Source organism: Coregonus lavaretus, assembly GCF_964263955.1.
Source record: "Coregonus lavaretus genome assembly, chromosome: 9".
In the NCBI taxonomy this organism is placed as follows: Eukaryota; Metazoa; Chordata; class Actinopteri; order Salmoniformes; family Salmonidae; genus Coregonus; species Coregonus lavaretus.
The window spans coordinates 20,298,795-20,317,109 of NC_139996.1; the positions used below are offsets into that span (position 1 = coordinate 20,298,795).

General features: G+C 43.9%; 1 protein-coding gene across 4 annotated transcripts in view; it reads right to left on the reverse strand.

The window, feature by feature from the left end:
• LOC311135033 (protein BANP-like) overlaps positions 1-17,483 on the reverse strand; it is a 63,782-nt gene extending 46,299 nt beyond the window's left edge. For 3 of the 4 annotated variants that reach the window (XR_014613731.1, XR_014613732.1, XM_084168891.1), the window contains exons 1-9: positions 17,396-17,483; positions 14,184-14,262; positions 13,712-13,800; positions 13,233-13,432; positions 12,748-12,849; positions 12,305-12,477; positions 9,436-9,675; positions 5,702-5,863; positions 1,294-1,406 (exon numbers count right to left, since the gene is read on the reverse strand). Coding sequence is in view for 2 of the 4 variants with exons in the window: in XM_084168891.1 (XP_084025017.1) it covers positions 1,294-1,406; positions 5,702-5,863; positions 9,436-9,675; positions 12,305-12,477; positions 12,748-12,849; positions 13,233-13,432; positions 13,712-13,800; positions 14,184-14,256 (1,152 nt within the window). In the remaining 2 variants the exon portion in view is untranslated. Of the gene's footprint in view, positions 1-1,293; positions 1,407-5,701; positions 5,864-9,435; positions 9,676-12,304; positions 12,478-12,747; positions 12,850-13,232; positions 13,433-13,711; positions 13,801-14,183; positions 14,263-16,008; positions 16,053-17,395 lie in introns of all 4 variants that reach the window. The other variant, XM_084168892.1, reaches the window with a different exon arrangement.
• Between the last annotated feature and the right edge of the window lie 832 nt (positions 17,484-18,315).

Consider the following 18,315-nt stretch of genomic DNA (forward strand, 5'->3'; position numbering starts at 1 on the left):
GGATTTTGACTCACAACTAAACTGGACTTTTCATTTGAAACACAAATAATGATTGTTTACTTTCTTTTTTTTTTGGTCGGCAAGGGTGGAATTCCAGCATTAGTCTGTTCTTAGCCTGTCTTTTTATGCATTACTACACTCGTCCATTTTTGAGAAACCGGTTCCAGAAAGCGTTTTAGTGTGCACGGGGCACGGACCTGACAGAGAATATAATATTAGCAGTATTTCCAGTAATGCTCTCTGCCTCTATACCACGTATAAACATTTACGACAGAGTCAACCTGCTAGCCTGGTCCCAGATCTGTTTGTGCTCTTGCCAACTATTTGGCTGTCATTGTCAAGCCAAACAGTCTGACTGGCCTCACAGCAATCTTCAAATAGCTTATAAACATAATTTTCCCCCAATTTGGCATGACAATAAGTAACACAGAGTTGGCATGATAGCACAAGCTGCTGCTTCACTCAATAACACATTCCAGCCCGGTGGAAGAGGTGAGATCTCGGAGTAGTACAGTACTTGCTCCTTAGTTGGGCTTCAACACATTTGAATGGCATACATAAGATTTACTTGTAGGTCCTTTACCTCATTAACACTGAAAGGTCAAAGCACATTTCTTCTTTCTAAGTAATAGTGTGGACATTGGAATAGTGCCACAGTGTGACTCCATGAAGATGCACAGGGAACAGGAAGTGATCAGACACAGGTTACTTCCTGTTGGCCCACCCACCCATAGTGATGTAGTGGGCCTGAGTGTGACCTCTGACCCCTACAGCTGTATAAGGTTGTCCAATCAAATCCCTGAGCATGATGGAACTCTGCTACATTGACACACTGTCTTCCTGTGGAGCGGTGGACAGTCTCAGTGTAGTAGGGTGAGGTGATCTACCCACACAACATAGATAAGAGACTCACTCTGGGACTCTCAGATGACTAAGGAACAGGAGGAGGGTTGTGTGTGTGTGTGTTTGTGTGGAGAGAAGGAGAGTGTGATAGAACCAGAACAAGACAGAGAGAATCGAGACAGAAGGCAGAGAGATAGGTAGTGCAAAAGAGGAGAGGGGAAAAGAGTGACAGATAGAAATGAAAGCGGGATCACGAGAGGAGAAAGAGAGAAAAAGAAGAGAGCTACGAGGCCCAAGAAAGAAATAGGTCCGGTTAGAGATTGAGAGGAAAGCGAAAGAGGATGAGAGAGATTATCAGAGAAATTGGGTAGTAGGGCAGGAAGGAGAGAGAGAGAGCGCGATGGAAGGAGAGAGGAGACGCAGACAGAGGGGGGAGACAGTGACACTCACCACTTGCACCTGTCCATCCTCTCCTATGCGGTGGATCTGGACCTGCTGGACAGCCTGGTTGGCCAGGGTGTAGTGTAGAGTCTGTTGGGCTGCCTCCACCACAGCGCCACCCTCTGGGCATGAGCACAGGGCAGATGAGTTAACAACAGTAAGGTGTGGTAGAAAATATACTCTGGATAGAAGTTACCCAGCCCCATTCACCTCTGAAGGAACACTTGGCATAGGCCAGGTTTCCCGATAGCGAGGGAACTTAGGCTTACAAGTGTTTTAACGATGTACAGTGAGGGAAAAAAGTATTTGATCCCCTGCTGTTTTTGTACGTTTGCCCACTGACAAAGACATGATCAGTCTATAATTTTAATGGTAGGTTTATTTGAACAGTGAGAGACAGAATAACAACAACAAAATCCAGAAAAACGCATGTCAAAAATGTTATAAATTGATTAGCATTTTAATGAGGGAAATAAGTATTTGACCCCTCTGCAAAACATGACTTAGTACTTGGTGGCAAAACCCTTGTTGGCAATCACAGAGGTCAGACGTTTCTTGTAGTTGGCCACCAGGTTTGCACACATCTCAGGAGAGATTTTGTCCCACTCCTCTTTGCAGATCTTCTCCAAGTCATTAAGGTTTCGAGGCTGACGTTTGGCAACTCGAACCTTCAGCTCCCTCCACAGATTTTCTATGGGATTAAGGTCTGGAGACTGGCTAGACCACTCCAGGACCTTAATGTGCCTCTTCTTGAGCCACTCCTTTGTTGCCTTGGCCGTGTGTTTTGGGTCATTGTCATGCTGGAATACCCATCTACGACCCATTTTCAATGCCCTGGCTGAGGGAAGGAGGTTCTCACCCAAGATTTGACGGTACATGGCGCCGTCCATCGTCCCTTTGATGCGGTGAAGTTGTCCTGTCCCCTTAGCAGAAAAACACCCCCAAAGCATAATGTTTCCACCTCCATGCTTGACGGTGGGGATGGTGTTCTTGGAGTCATAGGCAGCATTCCTCCTCCTCCAAACACGGCGAGTTGAGTTGATGCCAAAGAGCTCGATTTTGGTCTCATCTGACAACAACACTTTCACCCAGTTCTCCTCTGAATCATTCAGATGTTCATTGGCAAACTTCAGACGAGCCTGTATATGTGCTTTCTTGAGCAGGGGGACCTTGCGGGCGCTGCAGGATTTCAGTCCTTCACTGCGTAGTGTGTTACCAATTGTTTTCTTGGTGACTATGGTCCCAGCTGCCTTGAGATCATTGACAAGATCCTCCTGTGTAGTTCTGAGCTGATTCCTCACTGTTCTCATGATCATTGCAACTCCACGAGGTGAGATCTTGCATGGAGCTCCAGGCCGAGGGAGATTGACAGTTATTTTGTGTTTCTTCCATTTGCGAATAATCGCACCAACTGTTGTCACCTTCTCACCAAGCTGCTTGGCGATGGTCTTGTAGCCCATTCCAGCCTTGTGTAGGTCTACAATCTTGTCCCTGACATCCTTGGAGAGCTCTTTGGTCTTGGCCATGGTGGAGAGTTTGGAATCTGATTGATTGATTGCTTCTGTGGACAGGTGTCTTTTATACAGGTAACAAACTGAGATTATGAGCACTCCCTTTAAGAGTGTGCTCCTAACCTCAGCTCGTTACCTGTATAAAAGACACCTGGGAGCCAGAAATCTTTCTGATTGAGAGGGGGTCAAATACTTATTTCCCTCATTAAAATGCAAATCAATTTATAACATTTTTGACATGCGTTTTTCTGGATTTTTCTGTTGTTATTCTGTCTCTCACTGTTCAAATAAACCTACCATTAAAATTATAGACTGATCATTTCTTTGTCAGTGGGCAAACGTACAAAATCAGCAGGGGATCAAATACTTTTTTCCCTCACTGTATCTTTCCTGCAATGGCCGAAGATGTAACATGTGTTTCCCAAAACACCACGCAGAAAGAACGTTCGCTAAGTGCCTCATTGAGGCATGTGTCGATAATGACAGGTTCGAAAGAAAGGCAGCGCTGCTCTCGGATCAGCTTTCTCCATTAAAATCTTACCGTAACATTATAATTATTCCACAATACTGATGACGGATCACGTCCTAGAGAGATATTATCACCTATGGATGCAAATATTGAGGCAACTTATTCTAATGCTTACCCAATAATATTGCACTAAATCAAGATTTGGCACACCTGTTAGGCTACACATCATCAAATATATTGAGGCAAAAAAATACAGACAGTAGCCAAATAGCCAAATAAAACTAAATTGAATGGACATGAAATTGATTTTAATATCATTGAAATATATAGGCCTATGTAACCTATACTTTTGGTAGGCTATTTATCTTTTATTGCAGTCATCTCGGTTTTCATTTCAAGCATCTTTTTATCCTTCGCTTGTTTGTAACAACTGCAAAGACATTGGTAACTTTGTATTTGTAGTCAACTTCGTTGTGAAGTTATCGGCGGTCACAGAGAGACAGAAACATCTTGATTTATGTTCAGTAGAGATATTCTGGGGGAAATGCATCTAAACATGCACTTAACTGCTCTACGAGTGGTCTGAGGCAGTCGGTAAATAACGAGCGTTTTTTTTGTTTTTGGAAACGATACCCCTACGAAGGTTCTAATGATGAACTTTAGCCTTAAGAGGCTTTTGGAAAACTGGGCCCATCTGCTGGATGATGCCGTGTGTTTATACTGTATCAAACATGTCTAAATAACACAAGGACTCTCAAGCTAGCAATTCAAAATACACACATGACCCTGCAGCCAAACACAAACCCCCAGCCTCAGTCTAAACACCCACCACTATCACACCCACAGCCCACAGCCCATAACGTCCCCCATCGGCCCACCACAGCTTCACCTATTATCTCAGTGTGTGTGTGTGTGTGTTTACACTGGTGCATGCGTGTGTGCCTGCTCGCTATGAGAATTGTTGCTAGATTGATGTAGGCCTACATTGAGGAAATCCCACCACAATGAGAAGTAACAAAGTAGGCCTAAAGAATTCACTCAAAATAATAATATCATGATATACAAAACATATGTAGCACAGATATCTGCTTGGTACAGCTCATATCATAGACGTGTTGTGTTTACTGCCAGCGAGTTCTTTCTCCTGTCCTTCAGCATGACCATGGCTATGTCCCAAATGGCACCCTTTACCTTATGTACAGGTAACTGACAAAATAAAGGAAACACTTGAGTAAATGAGGGATAAAAAGTATATTGAAAGCAGGTGCTTCCACACAGGTGAAGTTCCTGAGTTAATTAAGCAATTAACATCTCATCATGCTTAGGGTCATATATAAAAATGCTGGGCAGGTCAGTATTTGTGGCCATTATTTTGGCTACCATGACTTTGCCCCCATCCACAGGGCACGAGTGTTCACTGAATTGTTTAATGAGCATGAGAACGATGTAAACCATATGCCATGGCGGTCTCAGTCACCAGATCTCAACCCAATTGAACACTTATGGGAGATTCTGGAGCGGCGCTTGAGACAGCGTTTTCCACCACCATCAACAAAACACCAAATAATGGCATTTCTTGTGGAACAATGGTGTCAGATCCCTCCAATAGAGTTCCAGACACTAGTAGAATCTATGCCCAGGTGCATTGAAGCGGTTCTGAGTCGTGGCGGCCCAACACCCTATTTAGACACTTTATGTTGGAGTTTCCTTTATGTTGGCAGTTACCTATAGCACACTACATTTGACCAGAGAGAGCCCTATGGGCCCTGGTCAAAAGTAGTGCACTATATAGGGATTAGGGTGCCATTTGAGACACAGTCCAAGTACTGCAGTATGTAAATTATCCCCAGCCCAGTTATTGACAGTGAGGCGAGAGCCAGGTGGCTCGTGGAGACTGTACTTTGTGTTAGCCCTCTCTCCCCGTTCATTAATAAATAACTGTTTAAAAACAGACCCAGTCACCTCTTTCCAGCCCATTAGTTTAATGTTGAAGCAGTTTTACTAAGGGGAGTGCGAGAGAACTTTCTCTGGGGTGTGTGTGCTCTGGTAGATGTGTGTGTGTGTTTATTTTACAGTGCTGTGTGTGCTGTTTGAGTGTGTGTGTGTTTAGTTTACAGTGCTGTGTGTGCTCTGGTGGGGTGTGTGTGGCCAGGGAGGAGAGCGGGCTGTGACTGTATAATGTACACACAGTGGGCTCACAGGATATTTGGGTTTCCCCTGCTGTCCCACTCTCTCCGGTCAGGGGTGAGAGGTGATGGATCTCAGGGAGGGGAGGACAGGAGGCGTTGTTGTGTTGTGGAGATTATAACCATCTGCTACACTCTGCATCTGCACTACTCGCTGGGTTCCTTACATACGCATAAGTGAAAAGCTATGTGTGTGTCTGTGTGTGCATGTGTGTCTGCGTGTGTGTGTGCTTGCTATTTCCAGGAATTACCTGAGCTTCCCGGTGCGTTGGTGCTACGTCTGGAGAAGCTCTTGACCGCCAGACTCTGGCCGCGCTGCTTGCGTCTCCACGCAGTGCGACACTTGGAGTCAATGCTCTGCTTGATACGGTACCAGTCCGACTCAGTGATGCCAAACTTATAGAACAGGTGACCTGAGGGAAACAACGACAGAGGGCACATCAGTTCAGGGTCATGTAATTTAACAATCTTAAGATAACCATTGTAATCTTAAACTAAAGCTAACTCACCATGACAAGGTAGTATAAGTCACATGCATTGCTTAGGATGGACAGCAGTTCATGCCAAGTCTGTGTGTGTAGTTTGTACAGTGCAACCTTGTCCCACTATCAATGAAACTCTGCCTGAGGTATCAAAATGTCAGAACCACTGAAAACTCTAGATAGATTCTAAATCTGGTGGTCAAGGTACAAGTGGTCAGGTACTCTGATAGTACCACATATCATCCTAATCCCTGACACATGCCCCTATACAATGTAAGTGTGTATATAGTATGTGAGAGAGTGCGGTTACGTTAGCGGGGTGTTAATAGCTGGTTTGAGGGCGTGACAGAGTTGATAACTTCTTTCTACCTCGATTAACCCCTGTAAGTCTAAGACGTTGGGGGGAGGTATGTAATTGTTTTAAGATGGTCATACTATGGATCATTCAGCTATTTGATTTAGAATTTTAGGACCCCTTTAGGTATCAAATAATTTTTTTAAATGATTTGCTAAAATATTGAATTTGACCTTTGCTACTATAGCGCAGAGAAACAGATTGAATAACACACATTCATAAATGGCAAAAAAGACAGCTTCTACCAGCCCACAGCGAAGTTGATAGTCGTCTCTACTGTGTGAGATTTCAAAACTTTAAAAAACATGACTAGAGAGAGACTGTCAATGAATACAGCAAAGAGCTAATGTTTTTATGAGTGAGTTCATGTTTAAGATTTTATTCAGCACTGTCAACACTTATAAGCCATAAAAACGCCCTCTCCTCTGCAGTCTCCCCTCCCTCCTTTTAGCTGTCTCCCCTCCACCGTCTCCCCTCCCTCCCCTCTGCTGTCTCCCATCTGCTGTCTCCCCTCCCCTTCCTCCCTTCCGCTGTCCCCTCTCCCCTCCCGCTGTCTTCCCTCCGCCGTCTCCCCTCCCTCCCCTCTCCCATCTGCTTTCTCCCCTCCCTTCCGCTCCCCCCCCCCCCTCTGTCTGCCCTCCCTTCCCCTGTCTCCCCTCCCTCCCTCCGCTGTCTCACTCCCTGGTCAACGGAAGGGAATTTGATGGTCAGTTAGATGGTTTTCTGTCAGTTGGTTAACCCTTGGAGTCAATGTCCACGCCACAGCGGAAATCTAATTAGCATAATAATAATAATAAAACACATAATAAATACATCTGTTAGTTTAAGCTAGATAACTTTTTTTTTTATTGGATGCGTCTCAATCCACCACCTCCACCGATGTCGCACTTCCGCATCTGCGGTGAAAGGTGACAGAGCTAGAGTGGTGTTTGTCAGACCATGAGACATCCCATAAATCAGTCTTCTCAAAAGAACTGTCTGTAGCGTCTGAACGGTTTGGCCTACAAAACGATTATGACCCCTCTATGGAAAGAAATACTCTCACGAACACGATGGTGTTCTCCGTTTTCCTCTTAGACCCCCACAAGCATCTTGGGACTCGTCTGAAGGTACAGCCGACCTGCCAACTTCTGTCTGTTGAGTCTGAACACTTTGGGCAACACACTAATATGACCCCTCTGTGGAAAGGTGAGACTCTCACGAACACGTTTAGCTCTAGGACGCCCACAGGCCTCACAAGACTCGTCTGAAGGTCCCCCGGTACCAGTTGAAAAATATCATGGAAGTATATGGAGACTGTTTAGTGCCAAAAATAAGGGGTTACAGAGCATTCGTAAAGTATTCAGACCCCTTGACTTTTTCCACATTTTGTTACGTTATAGCCTTATTCTAAAATGGATGAAATAGTTTTTTACCTCTTCAATCTACACAACCCCATAAAGAAAATGCAAAAACAGGCTTTTATATATTTTTGCAAATGTATAAAAACATTTAAACGGAAATATCACATTTACATAAGTATTCAGACCCTTTACTCAGTACTTTGTTGAAGCACCTTTGGCAGCGATTACAGCCTGGAGTCTTCTTGGGTATGACGCTACAAGCATGGCACACCTGTATTTGGGAAGTTTCTCCCATTCTTCTCTGCAAATCCTCTCAAGCTCTGTCAGGTTGGATGGGGAGCGTCGCTGCACAGCTATTTTCAAGTCTCTAGAGATGTTCGATTGGGTTCAAGTCCGGGCTCTGGCTGGGCCACTCAAGGACATTCAGAGACTTGTCCCGAAGCCACTGCTGTGTTGTCTTGGCTGTATGCTTAGGGTCGTTGTCCTGTTGGAAGGTGACCCTTCGCCCCAGTCTGAGGTCCTGAGTGCTCTGGCATAGGTTTTCATCACGGATCTCTCTGCACTTTGCTCCGTTAATCTTTGCCTCAATCCTGACTAGTCTCCCAGTTCCTGCCACTGAAAAACATCCCCACAGCATAATGGTGCCACCAACCTGCTTCACCGTAGGGATGGTGCAAGGTTTCCTCCAGACATGACGCTTGGCATTCAGGCCAAAGAGTTCAATCTTGGTTTCATCAGACCAGAGAATCTTGTTTCTCATGGTCTGAGAGTCCTTTAAGTGCCTTTTGGCAAACTACAAGCGGGCTGTCATATGCCTTTTACTGAGAAGAGGCTTCCGTCTTGCCACTCTACCATAAAGGCCTGATTGGTGGAGTGCTGCAGAGATGGTTGTCCTTCTGGAAGGTTATCCCTTCTCCACAGAGGAACTCTGGAGCTCTGTCAGAGTGACCATCAGGTTCTTGGTCACCTCCCTGACCAAGGCCCTTCTTCCCCGATTGCTCAGTTTGGCCGGGCGGCCAGCTCCATGAAGTCTTGTTGGTTCCAAACTTCTTCCATTTAAGAATGATGGAGGCCACTGTGTTCTTGGGGACATTTTTTGGTACCCTTCCCCAGATCTGTGCCTCAACACAATCATGTCTCGGAGCTCTAAGGACAATTCCTTCGACCTCATGGTTTGGTTTTTGCTCTGACATGCACAGTCAACTGTGGGACCTTATATAGACAGGTGTGTGCCTTTCCAAATCATGTCCAATCAATTCAATTTACCACAGGTGGACTCCAATCAAGGTAGAAACATCTCAAGGATGATCAATGGAAACAGGATGCACCTGAGCTCAACTTCGAGTCTCATAGCAAAGGGTCTGAATACTTATGTAAATAAGGATTACATTTGCAAAAAATTCTAAAAACCTGTTTTCGCTTTGTCATTATGGGGTATTGTGTGTAGAATTAATGAGGAAAAACATTACTTATCAATTTTAGAATAAGGCTGTAACGTAACAAAATGTGGAAAAGGGAAGGGGTCTGAATACTTTCCGAATGCACTGTAAATACATGTAAAACAAAATGTAGTGAACCTGTTATTAAATGCGTTTGTATGGGCTAATAGCAGTAAGGCCAAAAATATGTTTTTTAGCAAATATATATATATATATATATGTATATATTTTATACTTCAGGGGGTCTTAAAACTAAAACTAAAATAGCTAAATTACCCTAAATGACCCCCTCCCCCCCGCTTAGTCAGGACAGGGTTAAACAGCAGTGTGAGTAATGGAGTGAGTGTGTAGGTGTGCGTGACTCACAGCGTATGCCGTAGATCATGAGTGGGTCGAGCTGCTTCTTGCCGTGCTTGCCCTGGCCCGACAGGTTGGAGATGGCCTGCACCTCGCGGTGGAATAGGTAGTCCAACAGTGTCAGCGCCATCTTCTCCGCCGTGCGGCAGTTGGTGCTGATGTGGAGCATGTCGCCAGGCGACACTGGGCAGCGCACGCGCATCTCTGCATTGTTCTCGTCGCCAAGCCACGTACCTGCTGGGTAGTCATCTATAAAGAGAGAGGGGGGCAAGAGTATAGTGGTAATGATATGACCCCTAAAGCTGCTCCCAGTCTGTTGTATGTGTGGGTCTGTGTCTATACTAAATATATACAGTACCAGTCAAAAGTTTGGACACACCTACTCATTCCAGGGTTTTTCTTTATCTTTACAATTTTCTACATTGTAGAATAATAGTGAAGACATCAAAACTATGAAATAACACATATGGAATCATGTAGTAACCAAAAAAAAGTGTTAAACAAATCAAAATATATTTTATATTTGAGATTCTTCAAAGTAGCCACCCTTTGCCTAGATGACAGCTTTGCACACTCTTGGCATTCTCTCAAACAGCTTCACCTGGAATGCTTTTCAACAGTCTTGAAGGAGTTCCCACATATGCTGAGCACTTGTTGGCTGCTTTTCCTTCACTCTGCGGTCCAACTCATCCCAAACCATCTCAATTGGGTTGAGGTTGGGTGATTGTGGAGGCCAGATCATCTGACGCAGCACTCCATCACTCTCCTTCTTGGTCAAATAGCCCTTACACAGCCTGGAGGTGTGTTGGGTCATTGTCCTGTTGAAAAACAAATGATAGTCCCACTAAGCCCAAATCTCAAATTTGGACTCATCAGACCAAAGGACAGATTTCCACCGGTCTAATGTCCATTGCTCGTGTTTCTTGGCCCAAGCAAGTCTCTTCTTCTTATTGGTGTCCTTTAGTATTGGTTTCTTTGCAGCAATTCGACCATGGAGGCCTGATTCATGCAGTCTCCTCTGACCTTGTCACAACACAACTGATTGGCTCAAACGCATTAAGAAGGAAAGAAATGACACAAATTAACTTTTAACAAGGCACAACTGTTAACTGAAATGCATTCCAGGTGACTACCTCATGAAGCTGGTTGAGAGAATGCCAAGAGTGTGCAAAGCTGTCATCAAGGCAAAGGGTGGCTACTTTGAAGAATCTCAAATATAAAATATATTTTGATTTGTTTAACACTTTGTTGGTTACTACATGATTCCATATGTGTTATTTCATAGTTTTGATGTCTTCACTATTATTCTACAATGTAGAAAATAGTAAAAATAAAGAAAAACCCTGGAATGAGTAGGTGTGTCCAAACTTTTGACTGGTACTGTATATCAAATCAAATCAAATTTTATTGGTCACATGCGCCAAATACAACAGGTGCAGACATTACAGTGAAATGCTTACTTACAGCCCTTAACCAACAGTGCATTTATTTTAAACAAAAAAAAGTAAAAATAAAACAACAACAAAAAAAAGTGTTGAGAAAAAAAGAGCAGAAGTAAAATAAAGTGACAGTAGGGAGGCTATATATACAGGGGGGTACCGTTGCAGAGTCAATGTGCGGGGGCACCGGCTAGTTGAGGTAGTTGAGGTAATATGTACATGCGGGTAGAGGATATGTAGGGATATGTGTAGGGATATGTGTGTGTGTGTGTGTGTGTGTCAGGGAGAGCAGCTGTAATATATCTAACACCTGTTCATGTGTGAGGGTTTTTGGGCTCAATGTTTTATGAATATTTATTCTTGTAGTCTTCGTATATACACAGATCCCACATGCATGTGCATGCACTGAAATACTTCACAGATAGGCCTACACCTTCCTAATCTCTGCTTGCGCTTGAGCACAACCTTGTGGCGACCATCAGGACTACACCGGCATACAGTTCTGGAGGTTATTATGAGTGTTGTTGTGTGACATTCTCTAACATTAGAATGTCATCTCCACGGAGCATTACAGAGTTCAACAAGGAACCGATCAGTGGAACATCAGACTTCCTATATATTATATCTATATAAAGTTTAGTAACCTGAGAGCTCACTTTGTCTATGGAGAGGTGTGGAGAGGCAGACAGCTGACAGTGACATTGATATAGAGAGTAAAATGCAGGGAGGTCGAAGGATCGCACACACACACACACACACACACACACACACACGTTTCCTTTTGGAGAAAAACATGGTGCCCTCCGGCTAATGCTGACTAAAACACATTGTCATGTAAACTTGCAGCTGCAAATAAATGAATGTATGCCAAAGGAACGTCTTTGAAGCTAACCAAGGAACCACTCAAAACAGCCCAAACAACATAAACAACAGCATGCGCTGTAGTCAGAAACTTTGCTCAATCATAAAAACCTTTCCTCTCCTCAGGCTTGTCCGTGACTACTGGGAAAGCCGCTGAGTCCCGAGACATCATCCTAGAAGACTTCAAAACAAGTCCGAGTGAGACAATAGCTACCACAGATGCCTCACCACAGATGTCTACGCTGGTAATGATAGTGAAACATCACTACACATCAACACAGCACCATTATACACCAAGACAGGTGGTAGTATTTGGCAATTAAGGCAGAAGTAGCCAGGCAACATATCACATTCACAAATCAAAGTCAAGCTGCCTTTGAGTTCAAATTTGTTTGATGGTATCCGTCTCACTGATAAGACTCCAGCCGGATTCACAACGATGAACAGTTCATCAAGTGACTTGTTCTTTACACACTTTAAGCCACGTTTGGGACACGCGTGTGTGTTTCAGTATGTGTTTGTGTGTGCGTGTTTCTTGGTTTCTGTGTATGTGTGCACGTGTTCTGACAGGGCCGTACCCTCTGAGTTGAGGGTGATGAGGGTGACGTTCTGGGTGCTCTGGGCGTTGTTGGTCTGGCCGCTGTTGGACACCGAGTCACTGGCCTCTGAGCCGCTCTCCTGGTCCTCCTGGCTGTCCTCCGGCACTGGCACCTTCACCAGGAACGTGTTCTGCCTCCGCCCGCCCACCGTGCTGACGGAACACACACACGCATAGAAACACACACAGGCTGAGTTAGAACCACGTACCAACACAGGGACCTGTGAGCCGAGCTGATATGTGTTCCATTGTGTTCTGTGTGAGCCACTAAACTCTGCAGGGTTCAGAGAACCATTGTATTATGAGGGTTCTGTGTAGATTAAACATTAGTGGGGATCACAGTTTCGTGCACAACAGTGTTTGTTCTATACTCAATTCTACATTCTGCATGATGACAGAAGAAAACAGGTGTCAATCACTCACTTGCTAAGGAGGTTCTCCAGGGAATCTGCCCCTCGAGCTACTGGCTCCTCCTGGCCCTTTGGTCGGTCTTGGCTCACTATCACATTGGTCTGTGGAACAACACTGCAGGGGCAGACGGGGAATTCTTCATTGTCAAATACCTCAACAGGCTCCAGTGTCAAATTGTCTTCATGGGAATAGGCGCATTCTACTCTAGCACTCACTTGTAAGAGAATGAGTACTCCCCCACAACTCCATAACCCTCATAAAGCACAAGTCAACCATTGTCATTGTCCCCCAGTGTACCACCCTCAACTCACCCTGACCAGTCCCAGCGTTTTATCCCACTACAATCCCCAGTCCTAACCAGGGTCGTATTCATTAGGCACCAAGCGGAAGAAAACGACAGGGAAAGACTACCTCAACTTGTCCAAATTGTCAGTTGCAAAATGGCCTGCTACGGTGTGCCCTAATTAATATAGGCCCAGGTCCAAACCTCAACTCACCAGCGCACTTTATTCCAGGTCTGGGTGGCCCCCAGAGGGGAACCGGCCACCATGGGGACCTGGATGGGCGCCTGGTTCTTGTTGACGACGGCATCCAGCTTCCTCTCCAGGGCCCGGCACGTCGCCTCCACCACCTGCAGCTTGGCCTCCATGTTGTCCAGACGCTGGCAGATCGTCTGGCTGATGGAGTACAACAAGGTCTGGAGAGAGGAAGGGGGAAAGAGGCAGAGGCAGAGGGAGAGAAAGTTCATTGCGTGTGCGTAAGAAAAGGTGGGTGCTACATGTTACACATTGGTGGTTGATGAAGTGAGCTCCCCTCTTAAAAAGCAGAGAGCTTAGAGACCTTGTAAAAATCACTACAGTAGGCCTTTATAAATGCAATGTATGATATATTTTCATAGGACAAACAAGCGGACATGCTCACATGACTGATTCAGTTTGGAAGTACATACTGAATCCAATCTCTCACAGCAACATACCTTTAGAGATGCATCCTGGGAGCCGTTGTCCACCCTTGGCCTTTTCCTGTCAGGCTTGTCATCACAATCTTCATGATTGTCCAACACATCTAAAACAAATCCCAAATGCAGTCACGCACAGTAAAACATACACACAATCATGAAAAAACTACCAGATGCACTGTTGCTGCTTATAAGTAGCTCTTCCAAATCAAGCGATTTAACCAAATGTACCCAAATGGTCCATAACTACCATCAAGATAAAACAACTTAAGCCAGAAGTAAAGCTGAACCATTAGCCAATGGATAGTCAGTCAGTGGTGACCCTTCCTTTACAATACAGGCAAATGGTTGTAAAGAGACAACTTCGGAGGGATGAGCATGACATTTATCTTGAGCCAGCAATTTCCCCCTAATGGTTTTCCTGGCCAGGTCACATGGCCCTAGTTATGGTGATTGGACAGAGCTTTGTGGTCTGTAATATAGATCTTACCAGTCTGGTCACCCTGGCCCAAGTCCTCCACTGCTATCTGTACCATCTCTGCCAAATCTTGTTCCGACATCATTCAGACCTGTAAAGCCAGAGAGAGCCACAAAACAACATCATTATTGCAAATAAAAGAGCATTGACATTCTCTGGCTGTTCAACCCCAACATAAGTGAATTTATGACTGTCAGTAATAAGCAAACAAAACAAAGGGGGTTGTTTTAAAAGAAAACCTGATATTTGCCTGTGGTTTGTTCTGTGCCTTTTGTTTACCTGGACCTCATGATTCAAGAATGAGTCAGACACCACCACTCACTGCATTGGCTCCATCTTACACTGACTCTAATCACACTCACAAGACTATATCCACTCATTCACACAAACACTCATAACACACACACACGCATACCGACACCACAGACATACACACACTGATCATATAGTGCTGCTACCCTGGTCTTCATTTTACTCTTATTATCATCTATCCTGATGCCTAGTCACTTTACCCTTGCTTATATGTCCATATCTACCTCAAGTACCCCTGCGCATTGATATGGTTCTGGTACACCCTGTATGGCTTAATTATTGTGCATTTTATTCCCCTTGTGTTATTATTTGTATTTTTCTTATTTTTAACTCTGCATCGTTGGGAAGGGCTCGTATTTAAGCATTTCACTGTAAAGTGACGTGACAAATACAATTTGATTGGGGACTGGGATGCATTTATTTCAATATTGGTTGGGTCATGTGAATTTACTAGGCTTATTTAGAGGGCCATATATCCTGATTTGGCATAGAATATGCATATTGTATCATTTCAATATTACAACCTGCCATTATATTACAGGCAAATTACCACAAGGTCAATATAACATGACTGAAGGACTGACTACCTGAGCCATTCGCTGCAACTGAGATATATTACATTTGCTCTGAGCCCGGTAGCTAGTAAAAGTATTTATTTTATTTTCTATTTGATTAAATGTCTATCAACTCAGGTAATGAAATGCTGTTGATAGTAATAATGACTGGTTAATGTCTGGTTCTATTTTTCAAAACACCTGATTTCCACAAGAGGGCACTCAACTCCCACCCTGTTTGAAATTCAGGTTGACTCTCAAAGCTCTTTCCTTGACAGGATGTAGCCTTGATTTTTCACAATGAATCAAGGTGAGAATCTCAATTGCATTTCCTTGACTCCTCATGTCCTCTCTCCTCACCTACCTCTCAAAACCCATCGGAGGAGGTCATAAGCAAACGATCTCTGACTTTCTAATCCAATGGGTTTTGAGGAGGCGAGAGGACATGAGGAGTCAAGGAAATGCAATTGAGATTTTCCCAACGGCTCTGTCCAGAAACAACCCCTAGCTACTTGTGGAGATCAAATAGGATATGATGAGTTAAAAATAATATGATGATAGCTCCACCTTGGCCTCTGACATGCTAGATTAAATGTTTGTCAAATTGCTTACACCTGTTCAATCCTCTCAAAGGACGAGGAGTCAAGGAAATGCAACTGAGATTCTCCAAAGGGCCCTGTCCAGAAACAACCCCTAGCCACTTGTGGAGATCAAAGAGGGTATGGTGATAGCTCCACCTTGACCTCTGACATGCTAGAAGAAATGTTTGCCATATTGCTTACACCTGTTCAACTCTCTCAAATCTCCACAATTGTCCAGATGTTAGGGGCTGTTTCTAGACAGGGCCCTGGAATCGAGGACAAAACAATTGAGAAAGAGCCTTTTTCATTGATATTCTGTGTGCTGGGGTGAAGTTTTACCTGAGTGGGTCTGAGTCATAGAACAAATAACACTATTTATAAGCCACTCACTAGTGTTGGCTTCTTGTTGAGCAAGACTCCTAATGTGGGTGCATCTGGAAAGGAGAGGAAGTTACTTTATACTCCTGAGAATGATGTACCCTATGGTTCCTTGAAATAAACATGTATTTTAAAAGTTATCAGTTTACACATCAATTTCTCTTCTTTCACAGTTCCACACCAATGTTTAATTAGTTGAATATACTGGAGAACGGTTCAATGAGTATGTGCCATGGTCTAACTTTGCCTGCTAATCATGGAATATTGTGTAGTGCCTAGTGGCACAAAAAGTACACCACTACCTAAATGCAGATACGTTTGTGGATTTTGGTGTGAAGGCCACCATGTGAATGGGTGTAAAAATGAATTAACAATTTAAACTGAGTAATGGTCATTACCATGTTGACAATAACATGACAGGCACTAAAATTATGTCAACTTGATCAAACGGGCAAATGGACCAGAGGCTCCTGACAACGAGCTGTTTATTTGCATTAGCTTGATCATGGTTGTAGACAATGTTAGCTTGCAAGCTACATTTTAAGACGAAGTTGCAGATACATGTTTTAGGTCTTCTTGATATTTATTCTTAGCTATCTAAATCGACACTCCCTAAAAACACGCCACTTCCATCTACGACCGGAAGTTACTTTTTCGTAGCAGGTTAGAACTTAAGCAGCAGGTTGGGAGAATTAGGTTATGGTTAGGAAAAGGGTTCGCGAAAAGTTACTTCCGGTCGTAGCTGTAAAGAAGTGGCGTGTTTTAAGAGTCCCGCCTGGTCCTAAATCATGACTGTCCACCATTGCATGTAGCTAGCTTGCTAACTGACAAGTCTCATTTACATTCTAGATAGGCCTAGATTTATCAATGCATTGTGCATTTTGATGTAGATGCTATTGGATTTCTTAGTTAAATTGAAATTATGTAAGGGGAAACCATTGCATGGCAAACCATTACTGAGCAGTTAGCAGGCGTGCGCTACTTTGCTAGTTTGTTGGGCTAGTATCTATGCAGGGTAAATAGGGAAACATAACGTTAGCTGACATATCTTCCAGAACAGGCTACAAATTGAGTCACAGATAGCAGTGTATTTAGATGTGATGTATCCGGGCAAAAACATTGCCATTCCATCAGGTAAACTAGCTAGCGACCTCACATTAGCTATTTGTAGACGGAAGAAGAGCGTTAGCTGCAGCGTGCTACTAGCCAGAAGACACAAGCACGCAATGGTAGCTAGCTAGGCCTCAATGTCTGTCCGTAGCCGCGGAATAGATATATGTTGCGGTTTGTATCATATTAATAGTCCTGTGAAACAACATTTTGAATGCGGGTTCAAAGCACCCAGTATCTCCACTTCTGGCTCACGAGATATGTACCGTGTTAGATTGGGTTATATTACCGTGTGAATGATGAATTCTCGTGTTGTTTGTAGGGATTCCGATAACGGCGTCCTTCCTCGCGAGAGAAAAAGCCTGAACATCGCCTCGCTTCCTCGCCTTCTTTCTTCTTTTTTTGGGAGGGGCGGATCGCAACCAACTGACATGTGCATACACCGCCACCTACTGTACAGGAGTGTGAGTCCGGTCACGACCGATCTATACCACTATATTCTCTTATGAACCTCTTAAATGTAAAGTGCCCATATTTGGGGACCCTACTTGATTTGTTTTATTCAATTCAGTCTGGTATGAGAACAGTAGCCCCTATCTGCAAAAGCAGGGTGTCTGCGGAAAGCTGAGTATCTTGGCTATTGATCGGTGCCTTCAAATCTTTAGTTAGACTTACAAACATATATGGGCATACACATTTATAAGGGCAGGCTGACCCAATGACCTCATTTCAAGATGGCTGCTACCTACATTCCGGTTAGCGTTGTGAAGCATAAACGAAATAAACACGGAATACATTGATACACACCGAAAGCCGGGACTCCACAGATCATGAGGATATCATATTTGTCTGCCTGTGACCTACCGTTATTGATCACCAGCCCAGAGTGTCAAAATGTTTATTTTTCACCAAACATCTTACAAGGTAAGCTTCCATTTGGTCTGTGTTTGAGCTATAGCTACATGGGGGGTATCAAATTAATCCTTAGGTTGGTAAGGACAAATCTAGCCTATTGCCAATGTAATCTGATGATGTATGACTTAATGGGAACATCGAATGTCCACCGAGTGACTATATCTTTGCATGTCAGAATCATGTAATTACACATGAATAGCAGTTACATTTGGGTATGTGTATTTAGGCGGAAATCTACATTTTGCCATTATATTTAAGAGGAGTGTGAGGCCGATCACGACCTATCTATACCAC